This window comes from Prionailurus bengalensis, chromosome B3, assembly GCF_016509475.1.
Source record: "Prionailurus bengalensis isolate Pbe53 chromosome B3, Fcat_Pben_1.1_paternal_pri, whole genome shotgun sequence".
NCBI classification, from domain to species: Eukaryota; Metazoa; Chordata; class Mammalia; order Carnivora; family Felidae; genus Prionailurus; species Prionailurus bengalensis.
The window spans coordinates 95,913,104-95,935,723 of NC_057355.1; the positions used below are offsets into that span (position 1 = coordinate 95,913,104).

The following is a 22,620-nucleotide window of genomic DNA, read 5'->3' on the forward strand; positions in this document are numbered from 1 at the left end:
TCACGGACCGTGAGATCGTGACCTGGCTGAAGTCGGCCGCTCAGCCGACTGCGCCACCCAGGCGCCCCAAAAAATTTTTTTTTAAATAAGACGCTTAATAGTCTGGTATTTCCACTATTTTGCTGGCTAACATGTTAGCCTGTCACAGTTTCATGGATGCTCACTGAAGACATGAGACTCCTGGGTCAGAGACAAAGGACTTTATTATTCATGTCTCTGATGGACATATGAGCCTCATGTTTTCATGGGTTCTCCTCCTCCCTCAGTTTCCAGGGGAGCAAATGGGGGCAGCCCAGGTGAATGCAGCACATGAAGTTTCCTTAGCTCACAGCTAAGGAATTGAAGCTTAGGAAACTTCAAAACTTAAAGGGTCCTCTAACAAATCTGTTCAATCTTTGCTCCTGAGGGAGACAGTACCTTTATTACCCTGGTCAGGAAACAAATTTTCCCTCTGCCCTGGAAGCAGACACCATCTCTAACATCAGAGGCTGTTTGCTACATAAACAAAACACAAGCTTCAGAATGAAAGCTGCCACAAGACATGTAGAAATGTCATGAGGAATTTTCTCTCAAATCTCATCCTTCAAACTACAATGTAAACCCTACTTCTTTTTTTTTCTTTATTTTTTTTAAATGCTTATTTATTTTTGAGAGAGAGAGATTGAGACCAGAGCACAAGTGGGGGAAAGGGCAGAGAGAGAGGGAGACACAGAATCCGAAGCAGGGTCCAGGCTCTGAGCTGTCAGCATAGAGCCAGACGTGGAGGTGGAAACCACCAACTGTGAGATCATGACCTGAGCCCAAGTCAGATGCTTAACTGAGTCACCCAGGAGCCCCTAAACCCTACTTCTTTAATGAGCAGAGTCCACAAGACCCCCTCACTCCCAGCACTACATTTTGTGTGTCATTTGACACATCATTCATGTTGTGTAGTATAATTTATGTTATTTATCTTACTGCTTAATATTTGTATTCCATTTAAATTAACTATATATTCCATGTTGTCTCTTTAAGCAGTTTAAACTCAATGAAAATACAAGCCTCACAAAATGTAATGGAATTATATATTGAATAGCCACCTAATATTTGTTGAATGCATGAAGAGTCAAAACTTATTTTTTAAGCTTCATCCTAAATGACATGCAAATAAATGACAGTGTATTAACCTGAGTTTTAACTTATTAAGTTTGGAGAAAAATCAGTTAGAATGTGGCACCAATGTCCCTTGTTATTGCCCATCTTTTACTTGTAAGATATCTTGTCAGCCAATTTTATTTGGTGTCAAATATCAAGGGATATGGATTTTTATGAAGAATTCAAGAAAATGTGAAAGAAATCTGGTCTTAAGTTTTAGGAAAAAAACAGTCTTCTGATACAATTTGGAATGAAATTAGTTTTGACTTATAGGAGCTTGATACCCAGGACCTCCAAGGCAAAATCTTCAAATCTATATTTTATGAAGTTAAAAAAAAATAACAAATTATACATGCACATAGTTTAGAAAGCCAAATAATTATATAAAACACCACCTCAAGCATTTCTAATACCCAGAGGCAACGTTATCTATCTAATTCATCTCTTAACCAGTCTTGGTTTTGCCTTCAATATTTCTAAATGTTTAACTGCCATTTATAGCTTTTTTTTTCATTTTCCTATTGTCTTACTGATTTTTTCCTGTTCTAGAAAAGCCCTTACTAACTGTACTCACCCTTTTGTACTAACAGTCTCCCATCCTCCGTCTATCATACTTTTGATTAAGTCAAATGCTGCTGTTACTAATGACTATGCTAAGTATTCTTCACAGTTGAACCTTGTAAAATATCTCAATTACATTTCATTTCATACAACTTTTTCTTTGTCTTCTGTTAATAATGCCCATATTTTGTTTGCTCAATTGTGTAGGCACCTATCATCACCATATTATTAAGCTTTCTACGAAAAGTATAAAATTACTCTCTAAAGCCAGGCAACCCACCATTTGCATCTGTTCCATGAAAACGTCCTTCATGGAGCCTCTTTCTTCCAGCTTCAGTTTGCCTTGGTTTCCCTTGAGACCCAATGCACAACTATCATTTACCATCCTGGGAAGATTCCGCTCTATATTCTCCTATATACAAGACGCTTGTATATAGGATAATAATTAATAATATATAGAATAATAATTCACACCCAGGTGAATGCAGCACACAAAGTTTCCTTAGCTCATATCTAAGGAATTGTGAGCTTAGAAAACTTTCAAACTTAAAGGGTCCTCTAGCAAATCTGCTCAATCTTTGCTCCTGAGGAAGACAGGAGCAATTCCTGGGCAATAATAATAATAATAATAATAACAATAATAATAATAACAATATTATTATTATTTCTCTTCTTATTTCTTGATTTAATTTCTGGTTTTGGTGCTACATACATAAAAGTAGTGTCCTGAGAAAGGGAACAAGGCAGAAAAAAATTGGAAATTTTATAGGTCTAAAAATGTCTTCTTCTAAAAAGGATCTTCTTTGACACATGAAAAAAAACAATGGCTATGTGGGAAATTCTAGCTTGGAAATAATTTTCCTTCCACATTTCAAAAGCTTTACTCAGTTGTTTTCTGGCTTCTTGAGTCTATTAAGACATGTGCCATATTAAATCCTAATTCATTACATGTGACCATTTCGGAAAAAAACACAAAACTCTCTAAAAACTTTTAAGATCTTTATTTTTCTCCTAGTGTTCTGAATTGCATATTGATGTGTTTCTGTGTAGATCTAGTTTACTGCATTGTACTAGACACCTAAGTAATTAAAAATGCATATCCAAATATGATGGGAAATTTTCCTAATATTTTTAAAAAATAATTTCTTCACCTGTATTTTCTCTGTTTGGAATTTCCATTCAAATGTTAGATCAGCTGGACTAATTCTGTCATGTTCTCATCTTATTTTTCTTGTTCCATCCCTTTGATTATTAAATTTTGTTTTACTGTCCTTAAGATTTCAAACTTATCTTTCATAACTTATGTTATTTTTGAATTAAAAAAAATAATGTTTATTTATTATTGAGAGAGAGAAAGACAGAGACAGAGCAAGGGCAGAGAAAGAGGGAAACAGAATCCGAGCTGTCAGCCCATAGCCTGACGCGGGACACAAACTCACCAACCACGTGATCACAACCCGAGCCAAAGTTGGACACTTAACTGACTGAGCCACCCAGGCACCCCTATGTTATCATTTTTAATATTCCAAGAAATCTTTGATATTCTCTGAAAATTCCTTGTTTTTATTTTTCCTGTTCTTGTTACATACATGCAATATTTCTTTCTTTTTTTTTTTTGAGAATACTAATTAAAATAATCAATAATTTTGTTTTATTTTGTATTTGGTCCCTGAATTCTCCTTGCTTCCTGAATTCTTTTTCCTATTTCTTTTTCTTGGTTTATTTCTTTTTTTGTTAAAAGACTGTCTCAAGTTTTGGGGTATAGGGTATATTCCCATTTAAGAATCAGTTATGAAAGGGCTTATTGGTAGTTCTGTGATCAATAGTAGCTTCATTGTAAGTGTATTAGCTAGACTGTTGTCATCAAGTCCCTTACTTGTCAGGACCTGTAGCCTTTCCTCCAAAGTTAATCAGATTTCCTCACAGGAATTCTTCAATATTCTGCCAGGAAGGCATTTTCAGAACTAAATATGAGAACGGATTGTGTCGAATATGTAAACTTTGACTTAATAACCCTGATTTAAGTGCAGTAAGTTACCTCCTGTTTTTGATGATTCCAGGTTTCTTAGTTCAAAGTCTCTCAGTTTCAACACCTCACATAACAAACAAACAAACAAACAAACAAACTAAATAAATAAATAAATAAATTCTAGTCTTCTGTAGGAGTTGACTGGGAAGCTGGTGGAAAAAGGAGGCATAGAATTGTGTGAAATGTGGAAGGAGATCTGGGTGTGTAACTCTTCTGGTATAGACTTTCAGCCCGTTCTTCTGCTTTTACACTAAATTACATTCACACTCAGGAGCTAAGTGGCGTCTCCAATTGCTGAGCTTTTGAAGGATTCTACTGCAGGAGTATGCCAGTTCTGTCCTTTAAACTGATGGCTTTGATTTAAGCTTTCTTTAGTATGCTAAATAAGCAGTGGCCATTTCCTGATCTGATTCTGTTCCTTCAAAATTGTTTTTCCTTCATCTCCTCTCCCATTCTCTCTATCCTGTATGTATGTGTTGTTGTTTTATTCCCTTACCATTGCTTTCACATGGTTCTAGAGAGAAGACATAAAGAAAATACATATGTTTAAGCAGCAACTTTAAGTAGAACTAATTCTACATGTTTCTTTCAAGCATATCACTATTAGTTATCAAACTCTCAGAAGACATATCCCAGCAAAAGAAGGATTGCATTGATTAGCTTTTAATCAGAAATATTAAATAAATGACTAGGGCAGATTTTAGAAAAAAACAATTAAATCATTACATGGCTATGAAATCTCCCTAGTTATAAAATATACTTTTATTAAGAAACTATAGCTCATAGAACGCTTGGATACTTTTATAATTCTTAGGAAAACAAGTGATAGGTCATATAAGTTAAGGAATATAGTTATATTTTGTCAAAATAGTAACACAGAGAAAACAGTATTCTTGGTTGAAATAGTAAAAGTAAATAAATAGATAAAAGAACATTTGGTAGTTGCTTTATAAAACCTATACAGTCCAATTTTTCTACTACAAGAAACTTCAGAAAATTTTGTGGGACAAAATTGCTAATTCAGATTAATAAATCTGCCCAAATCGATCAGAACATTAATACAGAGTCACAAATATTTTAAAATATCTATCTAATAAAAACCATATATATCAATCAGCATTGTAGCAGGTTCCTTTTCTAAAACTAAATTTCCTCATCAAACTAATGATGAGCTATCACGAAATTTTATTTTAGGTTGGTATTAGCTTTAAACTCTAGAAATTTATTATTAGAATACAGGGCTTAATGAGAGATGTACATTTTCACTGTTAGGAAAACTCTCCATAAAAATGGTGGCCTTAAAATTAATACTTTGTTGGGCACATTTTAGAGATAATCTATTACAGGGGATTCAAGGCTAAATTATAATACTGTTTATTAGAATTTTTGTTAAATTCTAGCCATTATGGCCTTAGTTTGTTACTGCAAGTATAGTCCTTATCTGCAGATTTTTCTATATTTTGTATTGTAGGCCCATCCTGTGTTCCAAGTTCTGTTGATATTGATGACAGTTCCACTCAAGAACCAGTTGTGAAAAGATATAGAAATCTACAGTTTAGGTGATGATCTAAAACCATGGATCTAAACAGAAAAATCGGTGCTGTTATTTTATCATTTCTTAAAATAGAGCAAAAGTATCTGAAATAAAGTTGCTTTCTCATTTATGGTTTATCAAAATGAATATCTATTCAATCAAATAGTCCAACATCAAATCAAAATCCAAGCACAGATGAATCTTAAGACTATGATCCAATTTTTAACAAGGTTGCCCAATTTAAACGCATGCAGAATTTCTATGCTAGTCATGTTCTTATTAACAATGACAGAACAGGTTTTAAATTATAAAGATTCATGCAGAGAACACATACTTAAGCCTAAAAACCAGTCTTCAGTCAAGGTTATATTTGGAACACATGGATTCCTCAAGTAGGCTTAGCTGTCTCTACTGTAAAGTATTCTCATGAGTTAAAACGCTTAACAATTTACTATCTGGAGGAATTTATTTATCCAGACCTTTAAGAATAGGTATAATCACTTAGAACACATGTCTAGATTCCACAAACAAAGATCTTTCCTGAAGGTAAGGCATTATCTGGAAAATTTATATTTCAGCAATGTCACATTTATTCATATGGTCCACAATTTAATACATGTTATTTTCTCCAATCAAATAATTTTAGGCAGCTTTCTAATAAATCTTGGGCACAAAGAAAAGTACTGGAAGTACTTCACTCTGATATGTATCACAGTGACATTTCCCTTCAGTGACAGAATAAGATGTTTGTCAGGTCCTGGTTGTATGGGGAAAATCCCAAAGGAAGGCAAAGAAAAAGGAAACAAGCCAGTGTTTTCATTCCTGGCTGTCTTGAAGGTGACCCAAGTCTTAAAAGACCAACGGGGCTTTGGAGTGCTGCAAGGAACAGTGCTATCATTTCTACCAAAATGTGCAACTGAGTCTGGACAGCAAGAGACGTGAACAGATAGAAAAGGGTGGGTATAATGGAGAATAGTACTGAGATGGCTTTGTAGTAAAAGGAGGAGAAAAAGAATATGTTTTTAGGTCCTAACAATGTCAGTTCCCCCTTTATCTTTGATTTTTAATCCAGCAATGTAATTGTCTAAATTATTACTAAACCTATTATGGTGGCAATGAAAGTCACAATCTCATATTCAAAATCTTTGGGGAATGGTTTTCAGAATATTTCAGCTTTTCAGAAGATAATACAGTACATATACCATATTGCGTAATACATCCAGCAGGCTCTGTGCCAATACTGTGTAATCAAATATATAATTTCCTGAGTAAAACATATGATTATTCATACAAAGTAGGGTAAATAAAGAGCATAAAGTCTTTTCTATTCTTCTATTTGTGTAATTTTAGAGCAGTGGTTGCCATCAAACAAGTTCACATCAGGTTTCACTGAAAAAAATTTACCAATAATGCCCAACAAAGCAAAATAAAATACACTCATTTAATTTACAGAACTTTTTAGATTTTGAATCGTGTTTCAGGTATTGAAGTTGTGTGTTTTAAAACGTCACGACCAAAATTATAAGAACAAAAAAGCACAGGAATGTACTCTAGAATGTTAAATAATAGAAGTACATAATTATGTAATTAGGTAAACTAGATTAAATTTAGTTTAATTACAAAATATATGAACATCCATGCTGTTTTCCAGAGTGGCTGTTCCTATGTAATTTCTAATGAAATCTTGCCATTTGCAATGACATGGATGGAGATAAGAGAGTATTATGCTAAGTCAAATAGGTCAAAGTAAGACAAATACCATATGATTTCACTCATATGTGGAATTTAAGAAACAAAAGAAACAAGCAAAAGAGAGAAGGAGTGAGAGAGAGAGAGAGAGAGAGAGAGAGAGAGAGAGAGAGAGAGAGAAATAAAGAGAGGCAAACCAAGAAACAGACTCTTAACTTTAGAGAACAAACTGGTGGTTACCAGAAGGGAGGTGGGGGGGGATGGGTAAAATAGGGGCTGGGAATTTGGGAGGGCACTTGTGACAAGCAACAGGTGATGTACATTAAGTGTTGAATCACTAAACTGTACACCTGAAACTAGTATTGACTGTATGTTACACTAACTGTAATTTAAATAAAAACTTTAAAAGATTGTATGTGAACAAAACTAGTAAAAATAGTGTTTTGTTTTGTTTTTAAGGAAACTAACTGGAAATATGTGATTAGGAGAAGGGCCAGAGGCTATATTGTGGTTAGGTGGTAAATGAGTAAGGCCAACCTGTGTGCCCTAGATGCACATGGATGCACACAGGATGCAGATGCCTAAATTATGCCAGGGGATGCCTAAGGGGCTGGAGATGCTAGAGAGAATGGGACAGGACTTCTCTCTCCTCTTTTCCAGGAAGGGAACAAGCATCCAAGAGTGGAAGATGAATCACAAATGCAGCCCTGTTATGCACCTCCCAGTCACCTGAAAAACTAAATAAGATTCAGCAAATGGTGCAATAAAGAAATCATGTATAATTCCAGTCACCTTCCTAACAATGTATCTCTTGTTGCACATCAAAAGGGACACAGTGAAAGGCAGAGAAACAGGAACTCCTCACTTGTTACTATGTCTGAATTACTTGGAGGAGAAAAAAACTTTTATTCTAATTAGTAGAGAGTTAAAAAAAATGCAAGTTCTCATAAAAAGACAACAGAATGATGGATAAACCTGTGCAAAAGGATGAAATGAAAAGTAGGCCCTTGATTTGTTTTGGTGGAGAAGAAGATAAGGAGACCAAGAACATTTTAAGTATATTTGCTAAAAGCAAAATGTGAAAAAATGAGCCTAAGAACCATTTGCTAACAGCAAAAAGTGGAAAAAACGAGACTGACAACCAAAATAAATCAACAAACACTTTACAGGTGGCACAGCATTGCCCAAGGTACTGGTTACTTTCCACAGAGGTGGACTGAAAGCAGACTCTACCTAGAGATTTTGGTCATTCACAAGCCAATCCAAATACCACTTACATGATGTGCCTTTCCAAACACAAGACCAGCTGGCTTCACACAGAGGGAAAGTTAACAAAACAAGTTACAGTATGTATCGCATAATATTTTCTTTATGTAATTACAAACGTATTTATACACATACACATAAAGATACGAGGTATATACACTCAAACTCTAACAATCATGGGTGGGATGATCAGTAACATTTATTGTCTTCTTGTTATTCTGGTTCTTAAATGATTAACATGTATTACTTTATCACAAAAAAATTAGGAAAGTTTCTAAAACAGATTCTTTCTTCAGGAAATATATTAAATGAGCTATAATTATCTTATACACTCTTATCCTCAACTAAACAGAAGGCTATTTGGGGGGGAACAAACCATAATTTTTCTGAAAGACATAAAGATGAAAAGAAAATATATCTCAAGTTGTCAGACGAAAACCCATAGTAGACTTAATCATAGTTTTCTGGGTAAGTTACTTACAGTACACATCCACTCTGATTGACTTTATCGCCGGGGACCCCAAGCCATTCTCTGCTTTACAGTAATACCGGCCTCCTTGGTGTCGCTGAATATTTGTAATCCTCAAAGTCTCATTGAAGACACTTGAGTCTTGGAATCTGTCAGAGGCACTTCCTGCTGTTTTGGTCCACCTGATCTGAGCAAGCATCAACAAAGATTGTTACTTTAGGTTGGTTTTCTCAAAGAAAAATCAAATAGCCATTACTCATTTGAAGTTTGCTTTCAGAGATGCTATATGCCATTCCTGGCAAATTGCTGGGAAAAAATTTTAAGTTTATGTGCACAACTGAATTATAAAAATTTGATAGCAATTCCATTATTGTATAGTATATGTAGTGTATACAATTCTTATTCAATTGCATAGAATTCATGCATAGCTTAATCAGTGTGTAAGGCAATATAAATATAACATAAAAGGAGTTAAACATATGTAATATGTTGGAGATATGGATTAGTTTCTCTCTTTGTTGAGAATTTAAACTTCCATATTTTTCAAACGCTCTAAGGTACTTTTTATTTATTTAATACAGGAAGGCTCTCAATTTCTTTTTGGACATGCTTCATTATTTTATTTTAAATTTCCTCTTTGATTTGGATAATTTAAGCATGTGACTCTAATGGCTTATTGAGACTATGTGTGTGTGTGTGTGTATGTATGTATGTATATATATATATATATATATATATATATATAGGTTGTTAAAAGTTCTGGGTTTTTTTTCTAATGGCTTTGCTTTAATAAGTCCATAAATGACATATCTGTTTTGATAAAAAGAATTTATTTTATATCAATAATTATTTTCAAAAAATGTGCAAACTTTTTCAAAGACAGCATTTTTACTAAAGTGCCAAAACACTTTGAATATATAAAACACTCCATTATAAACAATAGCATTCTTTTAAACACAGCTGTGTATAACAGACTTAGTTTTGGCTAGCAATAAAGACTGGCATTCAACTCAAATTTTGTGTATTTTAGTTTATAAAACCTGAACAAAGCCACATGATGGTAATGTAAAGTGATAAAAAATAGGAAATAAAAACAACTTGGTTTTATTTCTCTCCTTGCCCCTGCTGTATACAATATTTTTGTTCATTTGTTTTTACTTTTAGGTTGAGAAGTGGTTGACAGAAATCCTTGGTTAAACATAGAAGAAGAAATGAAAATGAAACTAAAGACTGAGTCTTCAAAACTGAAATCCTATAATACTCCCATTAGCTATACTATGTTTGTATATTAATTAAAATTTATAATCTAATGATGTTAAAAGTATTTTTTAAAAGTTTTCTACATCATTAAAGTATCAATATGAATATAATCATGTTTGTCCTTAATTGTGAATGAAAATGTTACTTAGAGATTTATAAAAACTGAGTAATTCACAAACATAAGTGTCACGTTCTTATTCAACATGTTCTGTGTGTATGGAATATAGACAAAAGTCAATGGCAAGACTCCTGACTTTAAGCAATTTATAAGCTGATTACTAATATGCTCATAAAAAGACAAGATGTAACAAGGGCACTGGTTTGACAAGTTGTATTTCCAAGGAAATATCTAGGGTTATGTTTTCATTCAAATTTCAGAGTCTACAAGTAAACAAAAAAAGAAGATTAAATAAGCAAATTACATATTTTGTTCTTGCATAAACAGATGCCAATTCTAAGATAATCGATATCTCTAAGATGTAATCTAAGATAAATCATTCCAATTAAGAGGCGTCTGGGTGGCTCAGTCAGTTAAGTGTCCAACTTCAGCTCAGGTCATGATCTCATGGGTTGTGAGTTGCAGCCCACCTCTGGGCTCTGTGCTGACAACTCAGAGCCTGGAGCCTGCTTTGGATTGTGTATCTCCTTCTCTCTCTGTCCCTCCCCCATTGCAGTCTGCCTTTTTCTGTCTCTCAAAAATAAATAAATGTAAAAAAAAAAATTAATTCCAATTAAGATGCCAAATTTATTTGGCTATCATAATACTAAAATTGATTTTGAATAATATATATTTCATATTATAAAAAGTAAGTTCGGTATAAATCAATTTTGGAAATGGCCTAGCACTTTCAGAAATTAAAAATGTTATTAAGAGGGGAGCCTGGGTGGCTTAGTCGGTTAAGCGGCCGACTTCAGCTCAGGACACGATCTCGCGGTCCATGAGTTCAAGCCCCGCGTCAGGCTCTGGGCTGATGGCTCAGAGCCTGGAGCCTGCTTCCGATTCTGTGTCTCCCTCTCTCTCTGCCCCTCCCCCATTCATGCTCTCCCTCTCTCTCTGCCCCTCCCCCGTTCATGCTCTGTCTCTCTCTGTCCCAAAAATAAATAAAAACGTTAAAAAAAATTTTTAGATACAATGATTAAGTTGGATTATACTGTTACAATACTAGAAATCATTCAGCAATAGGGGAGACAGAAAGTACGTAAGAGTGTGTGTGAGTGTGTGTGTGCCTGTGTGTGCCTCTGTGTGTGTGTGTGTGCGTGTGTGTGACAGAATCAGAGAGAAAAGAGAGAAAAACAGGGAGAGAAAAAACTATGAGGCATACCAGCAGTTATAACCTTGTTTGTCTTAAAATGACCTTATACTCTTGGGGCGCCTGGGTGGCGCAGTCGGTTAAGCGCCCGACTTCAGCCAGGTCACGATCTCGCAGTCCGTGAGTTCGAGCCCCGCGTCAGGCTCTGGGCTGATGGCTCAGAGCCTGGAGCCTGTTTCAGATTCTGTGTCTCCCTCTCTCTCTGCCCTTTCCCCGTTCATGCTCTGTCTCTCTCTGTCCCAAAAATAAATAAACGTTGAAAAAAAAATTAAAAAAAAAATGACCTTATACTCTTAAAAGCTGTTGAAGACCTTAAATAACTTTTGTTCATTTAGATTGATTCTATCCATTCATAATTACTGTATTACAAATTAAAACTGAGGTAATATTAAACTATGTATTATTAACTCATTTCAAATTATATTAATAAATTGATGACATATTAACACAAGGGAAATTTTTAGTCAGAAGACTATATTTTCCACAACCAAAAATAATTGTGTAAGAAGAATGGAACCGTTTTATTTATATTTTATTTTACTTTATTTTATTTTATCTTATTTATTTATTTACTTATGAGAGAGAATGAGAGAGCATGTGAGCTGGGGAGAAGGGCAGAGGGAGAGAAAGAGAGAGAGAGAGAGAGAGAGAGAAGGAGAGAATCCTAAGCAGGCTCTATGCTCAGCATAGAGTCCAACAGGGCAGGATCCCACTACCTTGGGATCAAGACCTGAGCTGATATCAACAGCCAGAGGCTCAACCGACTGAGCCACCCAGGAGCCACAAGAATGGAACTGTTTCATAGTTCTGCAAATCTCTTAATATCCAGTTTAGTGAAAAAGAGCCAACTAGATAATCATATTAGCTTCTACATGAAATCTGTTGCTACAAAATGTTTTGTTTCAAATATATGAAGAAAATCTGGCCTCACACCAATATTTATTTGGAAAGGGAGGAATACTTCAGTAGCCTTTTCAGATCACTGTGGATAGTCTCCTTTGATACTACACTAAAACTCTACAATGGTAGTTTCCTAATGTTTTCAGAGTGAATTCTAAAACCATACCAGTGAACTTTTTCTATTCTGTTACATTAAAATCCATTGGTTTATCTTGCACTTTGAATGGATCTCTCACTCATACATGATTGTGTAATATGGCACATCAGTCATTTGAAAATATGAATTCACTGACTTATGCAGATCTTCTAAATATTCATGCATTTCATCACACAATACCAAAAAAAAGAGCATATTTAATAATTTCACTGCCAATCTCTTCAGAAGAGTCTTTAAGTGTTGGGAAGCCATCATGCTTAATGTGAGCAGATTTTCCAAAATTCTCATTTTCCTCTTAAAATTTAATTTTATTATTAGTAACAAATATGGCAAAGGTATTTTATTTAGAATGGGAGGATCAACTTCCCTGATTTTTTAAGAAAATGTTTGCCAAATACCCAAGTCTGAATAACCAGAGTTTGTTTTAACAGTCATGCTTTTTATATTCCATGAAAAAAAGCGGCAAGTTCAGTACAAGACTCAATCACACAAGTCCTTCACTTTGAGAAAAACTCTGTATTATAGGAAGCAGCAGAAATGCTTTATGGGATTTCTTTATTCTGTCAACAGAATATTAAAAATACAGTACTCAACTTTGACGATCTTAAAATTTGATCATTTTTACTGATTTACTGACGATACTCTTAGTGACATTGCTTTTTTTGTTTGTTTTTCACTGTTGGGTACATGTTAGTGAAGCAAGTAGAGAAGAATACAGACTGACAGTACAATTTAATGTCACAGCTTTGTTTTGTGCTAAGGTGCTGCCTGTTTTATCCACCATTGCTTTGCACCATCACTGCAAGTGCAACAGTAAAAAAAAATACTATTTTCTACATAAGCTTCCAGTAAAGATCGCAGGGTCCCCCTAGAGATCTAGCAACCACACTTCAAGAAACACTGATTTTTAAGGATAGAGAAACAGCCATAACTATATCTATGTCTACATCCAGCCATTTATTATTTAATCAATAGTGTTAGGGCAAGTGACTATATATCAATCATAATAATATTAATAATAATAATTAATAATAGCTGACTCTCCAACACACCCTTCACACTGAAATAAATTCTAGATGCAACAGTCACAAATGCTGATAATATCTTTGTATTGTTGGGGTTTCATAGTTGAGACTGAAAGGACAAATTGGTAGAAGCTTCCTTTTGGAAAGGAAACTTTGTAAATTATGTCAAAAAATCGAAACATATTCACACTTTGACTTAGCAATTACCTGGTTAAAATTTACCTTCCTAACATTTGCATGAATAAGAATGCAGAAAAATGTATATATCAAATGATAGGGATGAATATCATTTGATGAATATCAAATGATAGGGAAGTGGTTATAAACTAACTGATTCTAAAATTAAACTGAATGTGGGCATTAAAGGATTAAGATATAAAATGTTTTATTAAATAAAAAAGGAACTAAAGAATATTCTCATATAAAGTGAGCACATGTGTATGTATGCATGTGCATATATACTAATATGTTTGTTAGAAATACACACAGAAATACACAAAATTTAACACTGATTAACTCAATGAGTGGGACTGGAAAAAAGAATAGTTAAAATGTTTCTTTTTTTAAGATTTTAATTTAGAATTCTTATTTACAAAATTTATTTTACCATAAACAAATACTGTTTATTATAAATAAGTTTTAAAAAAATAATACAATTCTATAGTGAAATATAGAAAATAGAGAAACTAAAAGAGAAAAGAGAAAAATGAAAATCACTTAGGAAAAAACTTTTCTTCTTCTCTACTTTAAAAAAAATACTAAATGGAAATATTACTGAGCCACAAAAAGACATTCTAATGATGAGAGAAGAAACCTCCAGATACACTAACATTAAGATTGTGACTTCAAAGTCTCCAGAGAAAATTGTGTAGAGTTCCAGGCAGAAGGAACGAACTGTTATAATTTGCAGAGCCTTCTCATTCCCCAATGTTCTCCTTCTGTAGTAACTGAGCCCCAAATATTCAGCAGGCACATGGCTGCCCAAGACAAAAATGATATTTCCTAGCTATCTATTCATCCACATTCTTACCAGTGTGCTTAGAGCAAAAGTGTCCTCAGAGGGAAGCAGCAATCTACATTTTGCTCATTTCTGCACATTTCTGCTGACCCCTATCTTGGACCATGAGCTGATTTGGAACAAGGTCCAGCACAGAGAAGCAATAAAACAGAAGAATCTGAATTTCTGACATCATGGAGTTGTACCTACCTGTCCTGAACTCTTTATAACCCTGGGCTTCTACATGGGAGAGAAATAAAATTGTCTTGTTTACATCATACTTATGGGGGGATTTTCTGTGACTAACAGCCAAATTTTACTTTAACTGATAAGTCTGGGGTGGTACAGAAGGTCAGCTTGACCTCAGGAAACCCATCTCCCAACACTGACTGCTTGAAAACAGTGTAAATAGCACCAGAATTTACTGAAAAAGGTAGGGGCAGGGTCTCTATCTCCATATCAAACAATCAAGATCTCTTTCATGTAGTGTGAAAAGAAAATATTCAGTGATATGAAAACATACAGTGATCTCAGGGTTCTAATACCCACCTGACAAAAATATTTTAGACAATAATCACCCAACAAAATAACTGGATCTGAGGGTTGGTTTTAGAGAAGACAGAGAAAAGTATATGTTGGTGAGCAGTTAATATGTGTCCATTCTTTAATGGGTAAGTAAAGTTTTCCTGGGTAATATACAACTTAAGTACTAAGTAAAGTTTCTTAAAACCTAAAAGTCATAGAATAAAGGGATCTGTAATATCTTAGCAAAATCTTGGAGTTTGGGGTGAGCGAGCGCAGGACACAAAAGGGAAATAAAACTTAATGATTCATGGGAATGGAAGGAAACGGGAAGAGAAAAATTTTCCTAAAGCCTTAAACTTTAGGAGAGTTGGCAGAAATCTCTTTATGGAAGAAACTGTAGGTATTCTGTTTATGAATAATAATAATATCATAAATGTCTGATTAAAATAATAGAAAAATGCACAACTCCATTAATGGCAGGGAAAATGAGAAAAAGGAGAGAGTGGAAAGAAAACAAATTGGATAAATAGAAATTTGATAAAATGGGCAAGAAGAGACCAAAAGGGAAAGAGAAATATATAATTCTAAATAAATAAAAACCATAGAGTAAGATAGAAACAACCTGCATCAGTCATAAAGTAAATATGAACAGACTGAATTTGCCCATTAAAAAGTTTGTTAGACTGGAATTAAAGGTAACAAGTTTTTATGCTATTATATATGTACGTATATATACATATACAATATACAATACATATATATAACTATATAATATATAATATGTAATACATATTATATATATACACATACATATGTACATATATAATATATATATTATCCGCATATATGTAACATATATATAGAATGTGTGTATATATATGCATACATACATATAAACACTAATGGGAAAAGAAAGTCATTACTTTACGTAACAAAAGTCATAACTGATAGCAAAAATATATTGTCATTAATTGGTATGCAGTAAAGTACAGGGCAGCTAAAGACATAATGTAAACAAAATTAGAAATGAAAGAATTTGAAAAACATGAAGTTGCAGTAGGAAATTCCAATCCATCTCTTTGAGAACTAGGAAGTTCTAGATAGTTCAGTTTTTTTCTATTAACTTAAAAAATAACTAAGACAAGGAGGAGCTGAAAAATAAAATCAACACATATGACTAATAAAATATTTTTAAAAATCTTTCATACATAGAATAAACATTTTCTTATGTTCATTGAACATTTATAAAAATTGATCGTGTAGTTTGAATTAGAAAACATATCTTAATTAAAAAAGCGGATATAGTACAGGCAATGTTATCTAGACTTAATTAAATAGTTATAAATAAGTTATCAAAAGATGGCTACTACTACATTGTCAAAGAGAAAATTAAAAGGAAAATTGCTAGTGATCTAGAAGTCAACGAATAGAAATCATCTCACACCAAAATCTGTGAATTCAGTGAAAGGAGTGCACAGAGGAAAATATAAAGTGTAAGTACCTTCTATATTAAGGAATGAATGAATGAATGGAAGCATGAATGAATAACAAATAAATAAAACAGGTACTCATCTAATTTATTTTAATTTAATGTAGGTTACTGAGCTCTACTCTAACATACTATTTAGCCATGCAAGTAGAACTAATTCATCTTCATTTTCAGTTCCTTCTCCCAGAGATTTTTGTGAGCTAGCTTGGCAGAGATATACAGAATGTCACTGCGGAAACAATAAAATAGGAAGTACCTCAGGAAGACTTTCTGGATATTTCAACTCTGCATCGCTAGCAATTAGTTCAGTAGAGAATCTACATAGCTTACTACTATCATGACTACTAGTAGTACTACTACTAATACAAATATGTTGAACGGAAATATGGGACTTGAGTTGTACCTTGAGAGGTTGGTGGATAGAATGGTAAGGATTAGGTTTGGGTGTAAAATAGACAAATTAACGGTGATTTATATTTGATGAAAGTTAAATTCTATCATGTAAAAGAAATCTGGAAGGAGGCAGGCCACTGCGGACAAAATGGCTCCATCAGGGACTCAGACTCTTTAGAGGTGCCCTCCACACCGTGTGTCACTTGAACTTAAGTCCAAAATAGTAGCTACAGATCTAGTTTTCACATCCATTTCTAGCAGAAGGAAAGAGGATAGGACAAAAGTGCCTGCCAGTTGTCTTCTACAAGAAGTGCTAGGTCACTGCCTCATGACACTTGTGTTAACATCACATAACTATATTCCATCCTTAGCTACGAGAAAGGATGGGCAGTGTATTCTTTACACTGCATAGTACCTTCCTCCCAACCCTCTGCTAAAATCTGATAGTTCAATAACTCTGGAAAATAGGAGAGAGGATATTTGAGACTGGGAATAAAATATATCCGATTTTCAGATCTGCCGCATTATTAAATACAATTGCGCTTAAATCCTGCTACAATGACATCAAACAATCATTTCCATAAAATAACATGAATAGAAAAAGAAAGATACTAGAAATTAGGAAATACGTCTATTATAACTCTCTACCTAATCCGAAGAAATGACATGGAGATCCTCTTTGGTTGCAGAACCTAACACTTAGCCTAGGGTTATCCGACTCCCAATAAAGAATTCTCTACTTTGTTTTTTGTTATAGTGAAACATCATAGCATTATGTAACAAATAAAATCAATGTGAACTGAGATAACTCAAGAAAATGTTAAAAACCTGAGGCACAGATCGAAGATAGACCTGGATAAATCTAAACTAGTGTAATACATAGATGCTATGAACCCAATAAGGACTTAGACCTTGACAATGCTCAGATTTGTAGGATGCTCCCCTTTAATTAATGTCTAGTGAATGGGAGGATTTGTGACTTGAAGCTACTTTCTATCAGTTGTCAAGGAGTTAGGGCATATATACTCAGATCAACCTGTAGAGACAAACCTGAGCCTTGTCCCTGCCTTGGTTGTACTCTGAAAAAAGTTACCTCATCAATAAAAAAGTAAGCCAGAGAAAAAGTATAATAAAGATCGTCTGATCTGCTATAATTATCAGGTGACTTGCCACCAGAGCTTTGGGAGCTAAATAAAGCTGGCTACAGAGCAGCAGCCTAGAAGAATATAAAGGAACATCTATGATAGGTGAGTATGAGTAGACAGTGTTCATTACACTTTTGAAAATAAAGGTTATCCTCTTATCTTGCATCAGTATCAGGGAAAATTACAGAGGGAATATGCTCTCTTTGAATTACTAAATACAATAAATAGAATTCTGAGTGGCACAGACTCCAGATCATACAGGTCCAATTTTCAATTAGGCATATTCACCTACCATAAATTATAGCAAAATGCCACACTTGCTTCTAAATCTAATTTTATAAAAAGAACTACAATTGTCTGACAAAGCAACAAAAATTTAACCCAAAAACTTCTATACGCTATGCATAAAACATCACATTTTTCTAGTATGCTCAAAATATTAGAGATCACTACTACTACCAATATGACTATCACCACCAATAATAATAATAATAATAATAATAATAATAATAATAACAATAACAATGTAACAGATACCTTTAAAGATTTCTATAAGTTAGAGTTACTATGTGATATATGTGCTCAGTGAAATAGGAAAGAATTTCTCAGTGTATGTAGTGCAAATATGCTCAGAGAAACAGTAAGGAAAGGTGAGTTTGAACACCAATGAGGGATCTTCTCACCAGCCAGAGAACAGAATGGTGGGGAGGGGATCATCATGGCCAACTGCACTGGAAATGGAAGAAAAGCATGGGATAAGGACGTGGGTGTTTCTGAACACTAGATATGCCTTCAAGCAAAGTAGACTTATGTTCTAATCTTCTTTTGGGCTGTGGCTTTTCTTTGGACTTAAACTTTCAAGAACATACTCCTATGTGACTAACCTGTGGGAGAAACTACATAAATGTAGTGCTTACCTGTGACAATGCCAGGCTTCCTAAATGTATATGAACACTACAATAGGACCTGTTGGCATTATTTCAAACCAAAGGTGATAGAAGAGGGGAGTAGATCTTGGTGCAAATAAATACATGCTCATAAATACAAAAGGCTGGGGGTTAATGTAGATTGCTTCATTAAAGGGTTTTATTTTGTAGCATAACCAAGACATTAATCATCACCTCCGAACAACCATTAACAAAAGTTTACTTCTTCAAAAATTTACAAAATGCTTTTCTATTCCATCATCTGATTTTAATACCACAACAGACTTGAAAAAGTAGGAAAAATTTTCCCCCCCATTTCACAGCTCCAGTTCTTCCAGGACCATGTGACTCTTTAACTTTATACACTGGGCTCCTTTTGACCTGAAAGCTCTTTTTTTCTACTCTTATTAATCTCAGTAACTTCTTCTGATCACTCAGAAATCATTTTACTAGAAAGCCTAATTTATATATATATATGTATATGTATATATACATATAAATATGTATTATATGTACATATAATATACATGTAAAATACATAAAATATATGTACTATGTATACACATATAAATATATATATATACATACACACACATGTATATATGATCACACACACACACACACACACACACACACACACACAAATTAGCAACTGGTGTTCTGCTTGATTCTCTCAGAGCCCCTTTATCCTCCCATATATGCCTCCCTAGAAGTCTCTGTTTGTCATGGAAGAAGGTCCTTGGGCTGTGGAGCCACTATGCTCTTAGAGGCAGTCTTGGAAATGCTTTGGGGTTTACCTTCACCCCAGGGCTCTTAGCAATGAAATAGTAGAGTGGATATGAAAGCCGAGAGCCCCTGCCTCCAGACAGGATTGATTCAGAAGCATAATATGTCCTCCAGACTTTCTTTGCAGGATCAAGCTGAGTCTAATCTCCTAAAATCACACCCAAGCCCTCCTTCTTCCTTTTCCACTCACGCTTTCTTCCCCATTAGTAGTTTCTCATGACAGCATTTCCTTAATAAATTACTTGCAAATGAATGCTCATCTGAAGCTCTATATCCAAAGAACCAGACCTAAGAGCTTGGGACATAGTACTCATTAACAAAACCATTGTTGGATGAATGAATTCCTAGCACTATAATTCTGCTGAGAAGGCAAACTTAAATTAGGCAAAGTCCCACTGCACAAGGCACTTACAGTATACTAAGTATCAGTTAACTGAGATGCTGATCTTTTTTTTAATGTTTATTTATTTGTGAGAGAGAGAGAGAGAGAGAGAGAGAGAGAGAGAGAGAGAGAGAGCGCATGAGCATGGGAAGGGCAGAGAGGGAGAGAAACAGAATCCAAAGCAGGCTCCAGGCTCTGAGCTGTCAGCACACAGCCCAATGTGGGGCTCGAACTCACAAACAGTGTGATCATGACCTGAGTCGAAGTCAGACACTCAATCAACTGAGCCACCCAGGTACCCCACGATGTTGACCTTTTAAATTTTTTTTAACGTTTTATTTATTTTTGAGACAGAGACAAAGCAGGAAAGAATATCCAATGGATAAAAGACAGTCTCTTTAACAAATGGTGCTGGGAGAACTGGACAGCAACAGGCAGAAGGAGAATGAAACTAGACCACTTTCTTACACCATTCATAAAAATAAACTCAAAATGGATGAAGGACCTGAATGTGAGACAGGACACCATAAAACCCTAGAGGAGAAGGCAGGAAAAAAACCTCTCTGACCTCAGCCACAGAAATCTCTTACTTGACACATCTCCAACAGCAAGGGAAATAAAAGCAAAAATGAACTATTGGGACCTCATGAAGATAAAAAGCTTCTGCACTGCAAAGGAAACAATCAACAAAACTAAAAGGCAACCATTGGAATGGGAAAGGATACTTGCAAATGACATATCAAACAAAGGGCTAGTATCCAAAATCTATAAAGAACTCACCAAACTCCACACCCGAAAAACAAATAATCTAATGAAGAAATGCGCAGAAGACACGAATAGACACTTCTCTAAAGAAGACATCCAGATGGCCAACAGGCACATGAAAAGATGCTCAACATCACTCCTCATCAGGGAAATGCAAATCAAAACCACATTGAGATATCACCTCATGCCAGTCAGAGTGGCTAAAATGAACAAATCAGGAGACTATAGATGCTGGAAAGGGTGTGGAGAAATGGGAACCCTCCTGCACTATTGGTGGGAATGCAAACTGGTGCAGCCACTCTGGAAAACAGTGTGGAAGTTCCTGAAAAAATTAACAATAGATCTACCCTATGACCCAGCAATAGCACTGCTAGGAATTTACCCAAGGGATACAGGAGTGCTGATGCATAGGGGCATTTGTACCCCAATGTTTATAGCAGCACTTTCAACAATAGCCAAATTATGGGAAGAGCCTAAATGTCCATTAACTGACAAATGGATAAAGAAGTTGTGGTTTATATATACAATGGAATACTACTTGGCAATGAGAAAGAAAGAAATCTGGCCTTTTCTAGCAATGTGGATGGAAGTGGAGAGTGTTATGCTAAGTGAAATAAGTCATACAGAGAAAGACAGATACCATGTTTTCACTTGTATGTGGATCCTGAGAAACTTAACAGAAGACCATGGGGGAGGCTTTAGAAGGGGAAAAAAAGTTAGAGAGGGAGGGAGGCAAACCATAAGAGTCTCTTAAAAAATGAGAATAAACTGAGGGTTGATGGGGGGTGGGAGGGAGGGGAAAATGGGTATTGGGCATTGAGGAGGGCACCTGTTGGGATGAGTACTGGGTGCTGTATGGAAACCAATTTGACAATAAATTTCATATTAAAAAATAATTTAAAAAAATATGGCCACCTGGGTGGCTCAGTCGGTTGAGCTTCGGACTTTGGCTCAGGTCATGACCTCATGGTTTGTGAGTTCGAAACCTTCATTGGGCTCTGTGTTGATAGCTCAGAGCCTGGAGCCTGCTTCAGATTCTGTGTATCCCCCTCTCTGCCCCTCCCCCACTTGTTCTTTGTCTCTCTCTCAAAAATAAATAAACTATAAAAATTATAATAACAATAATAATAATAAAATAAACATGGGGGGTTGATGTTAGAGGAAAATATTAAATGATACCTTATCAGTGTCAAATTAGTGTTTGAACCATCATTTAATTACCAATTAGCAATATTAAAGGGGACACAAGTCAACTTTGATAAATAGAAAAAAGAATTCATAAAGATAAATTCATTCAAGAGAACCAACAATATTGGAAAAAATAATATAAAAATAAAAACTATTATGAAGTAGTTTATCAATAGACCACCCAAGTTTTAGAATGGACACAGACTACTAAATGGATCAGCAGTAGAAAAAAAAGTACTCACTTTGCTAAGTATATCCAACTATGACTGAAATGTAAAGTTTTGACTTCATTTTTTACCATCATCTAAATTTTGAAAGATTACAACATTTCATATAAGCTGTAGAAGAATACGAAAAAATGTAGAAGATACTCTCCATGTTTTCCAAAAGGTGAAGGGAAAGAGATTTGTTTGGCTGCTTCCTCACCTGCCACTGCTTTAAGGCTTTTTTAGAGGTCCCGCCTCCTGTTTGTGACCTCTGAATGGTTGAAAGCCCTAAAACATGGTCTTTTTCTATTTATACTGAGTCTGGGCCATTCCCTCCAATTCTCTAAATGCCATTTACACGATGATAACTCCTAAGTTAGTGTTAGTAGTTCAGGCCAGTCTCCTGGCCCCACCATCTGCCTGCTATCTCCAATGTAATGTATCCAAAATGAGCTCTTGGTCTCCCCTCTAAACCAGCTCCCTA

General features: G+C 34.8%; 1 protein-coding gene across 1 annotated transcript in view; it reads right to left on the minus strand.

Moving 5' to 3' along the window:
- The window catches only part of MDGA2 (MAM domain containing glycosylphosphatidylinositol anchor 2), an 858,520-nt gene that overhangs the window by 382,343 nt on the left and 453,557 nt on the right, over positions 1-22,620 (minus strand). Inside the window, exon 3 of the mRNA XM_043556078.1 lies at positions 8,695-8,869. Within this exon, the coding sequence (XP_043412013.1) occupies positions 8,695-8,869 (175 nt within the window). The remainder of the gene's footprint in view (positions 1-8,694; positions 8,870-22,620) is intronic.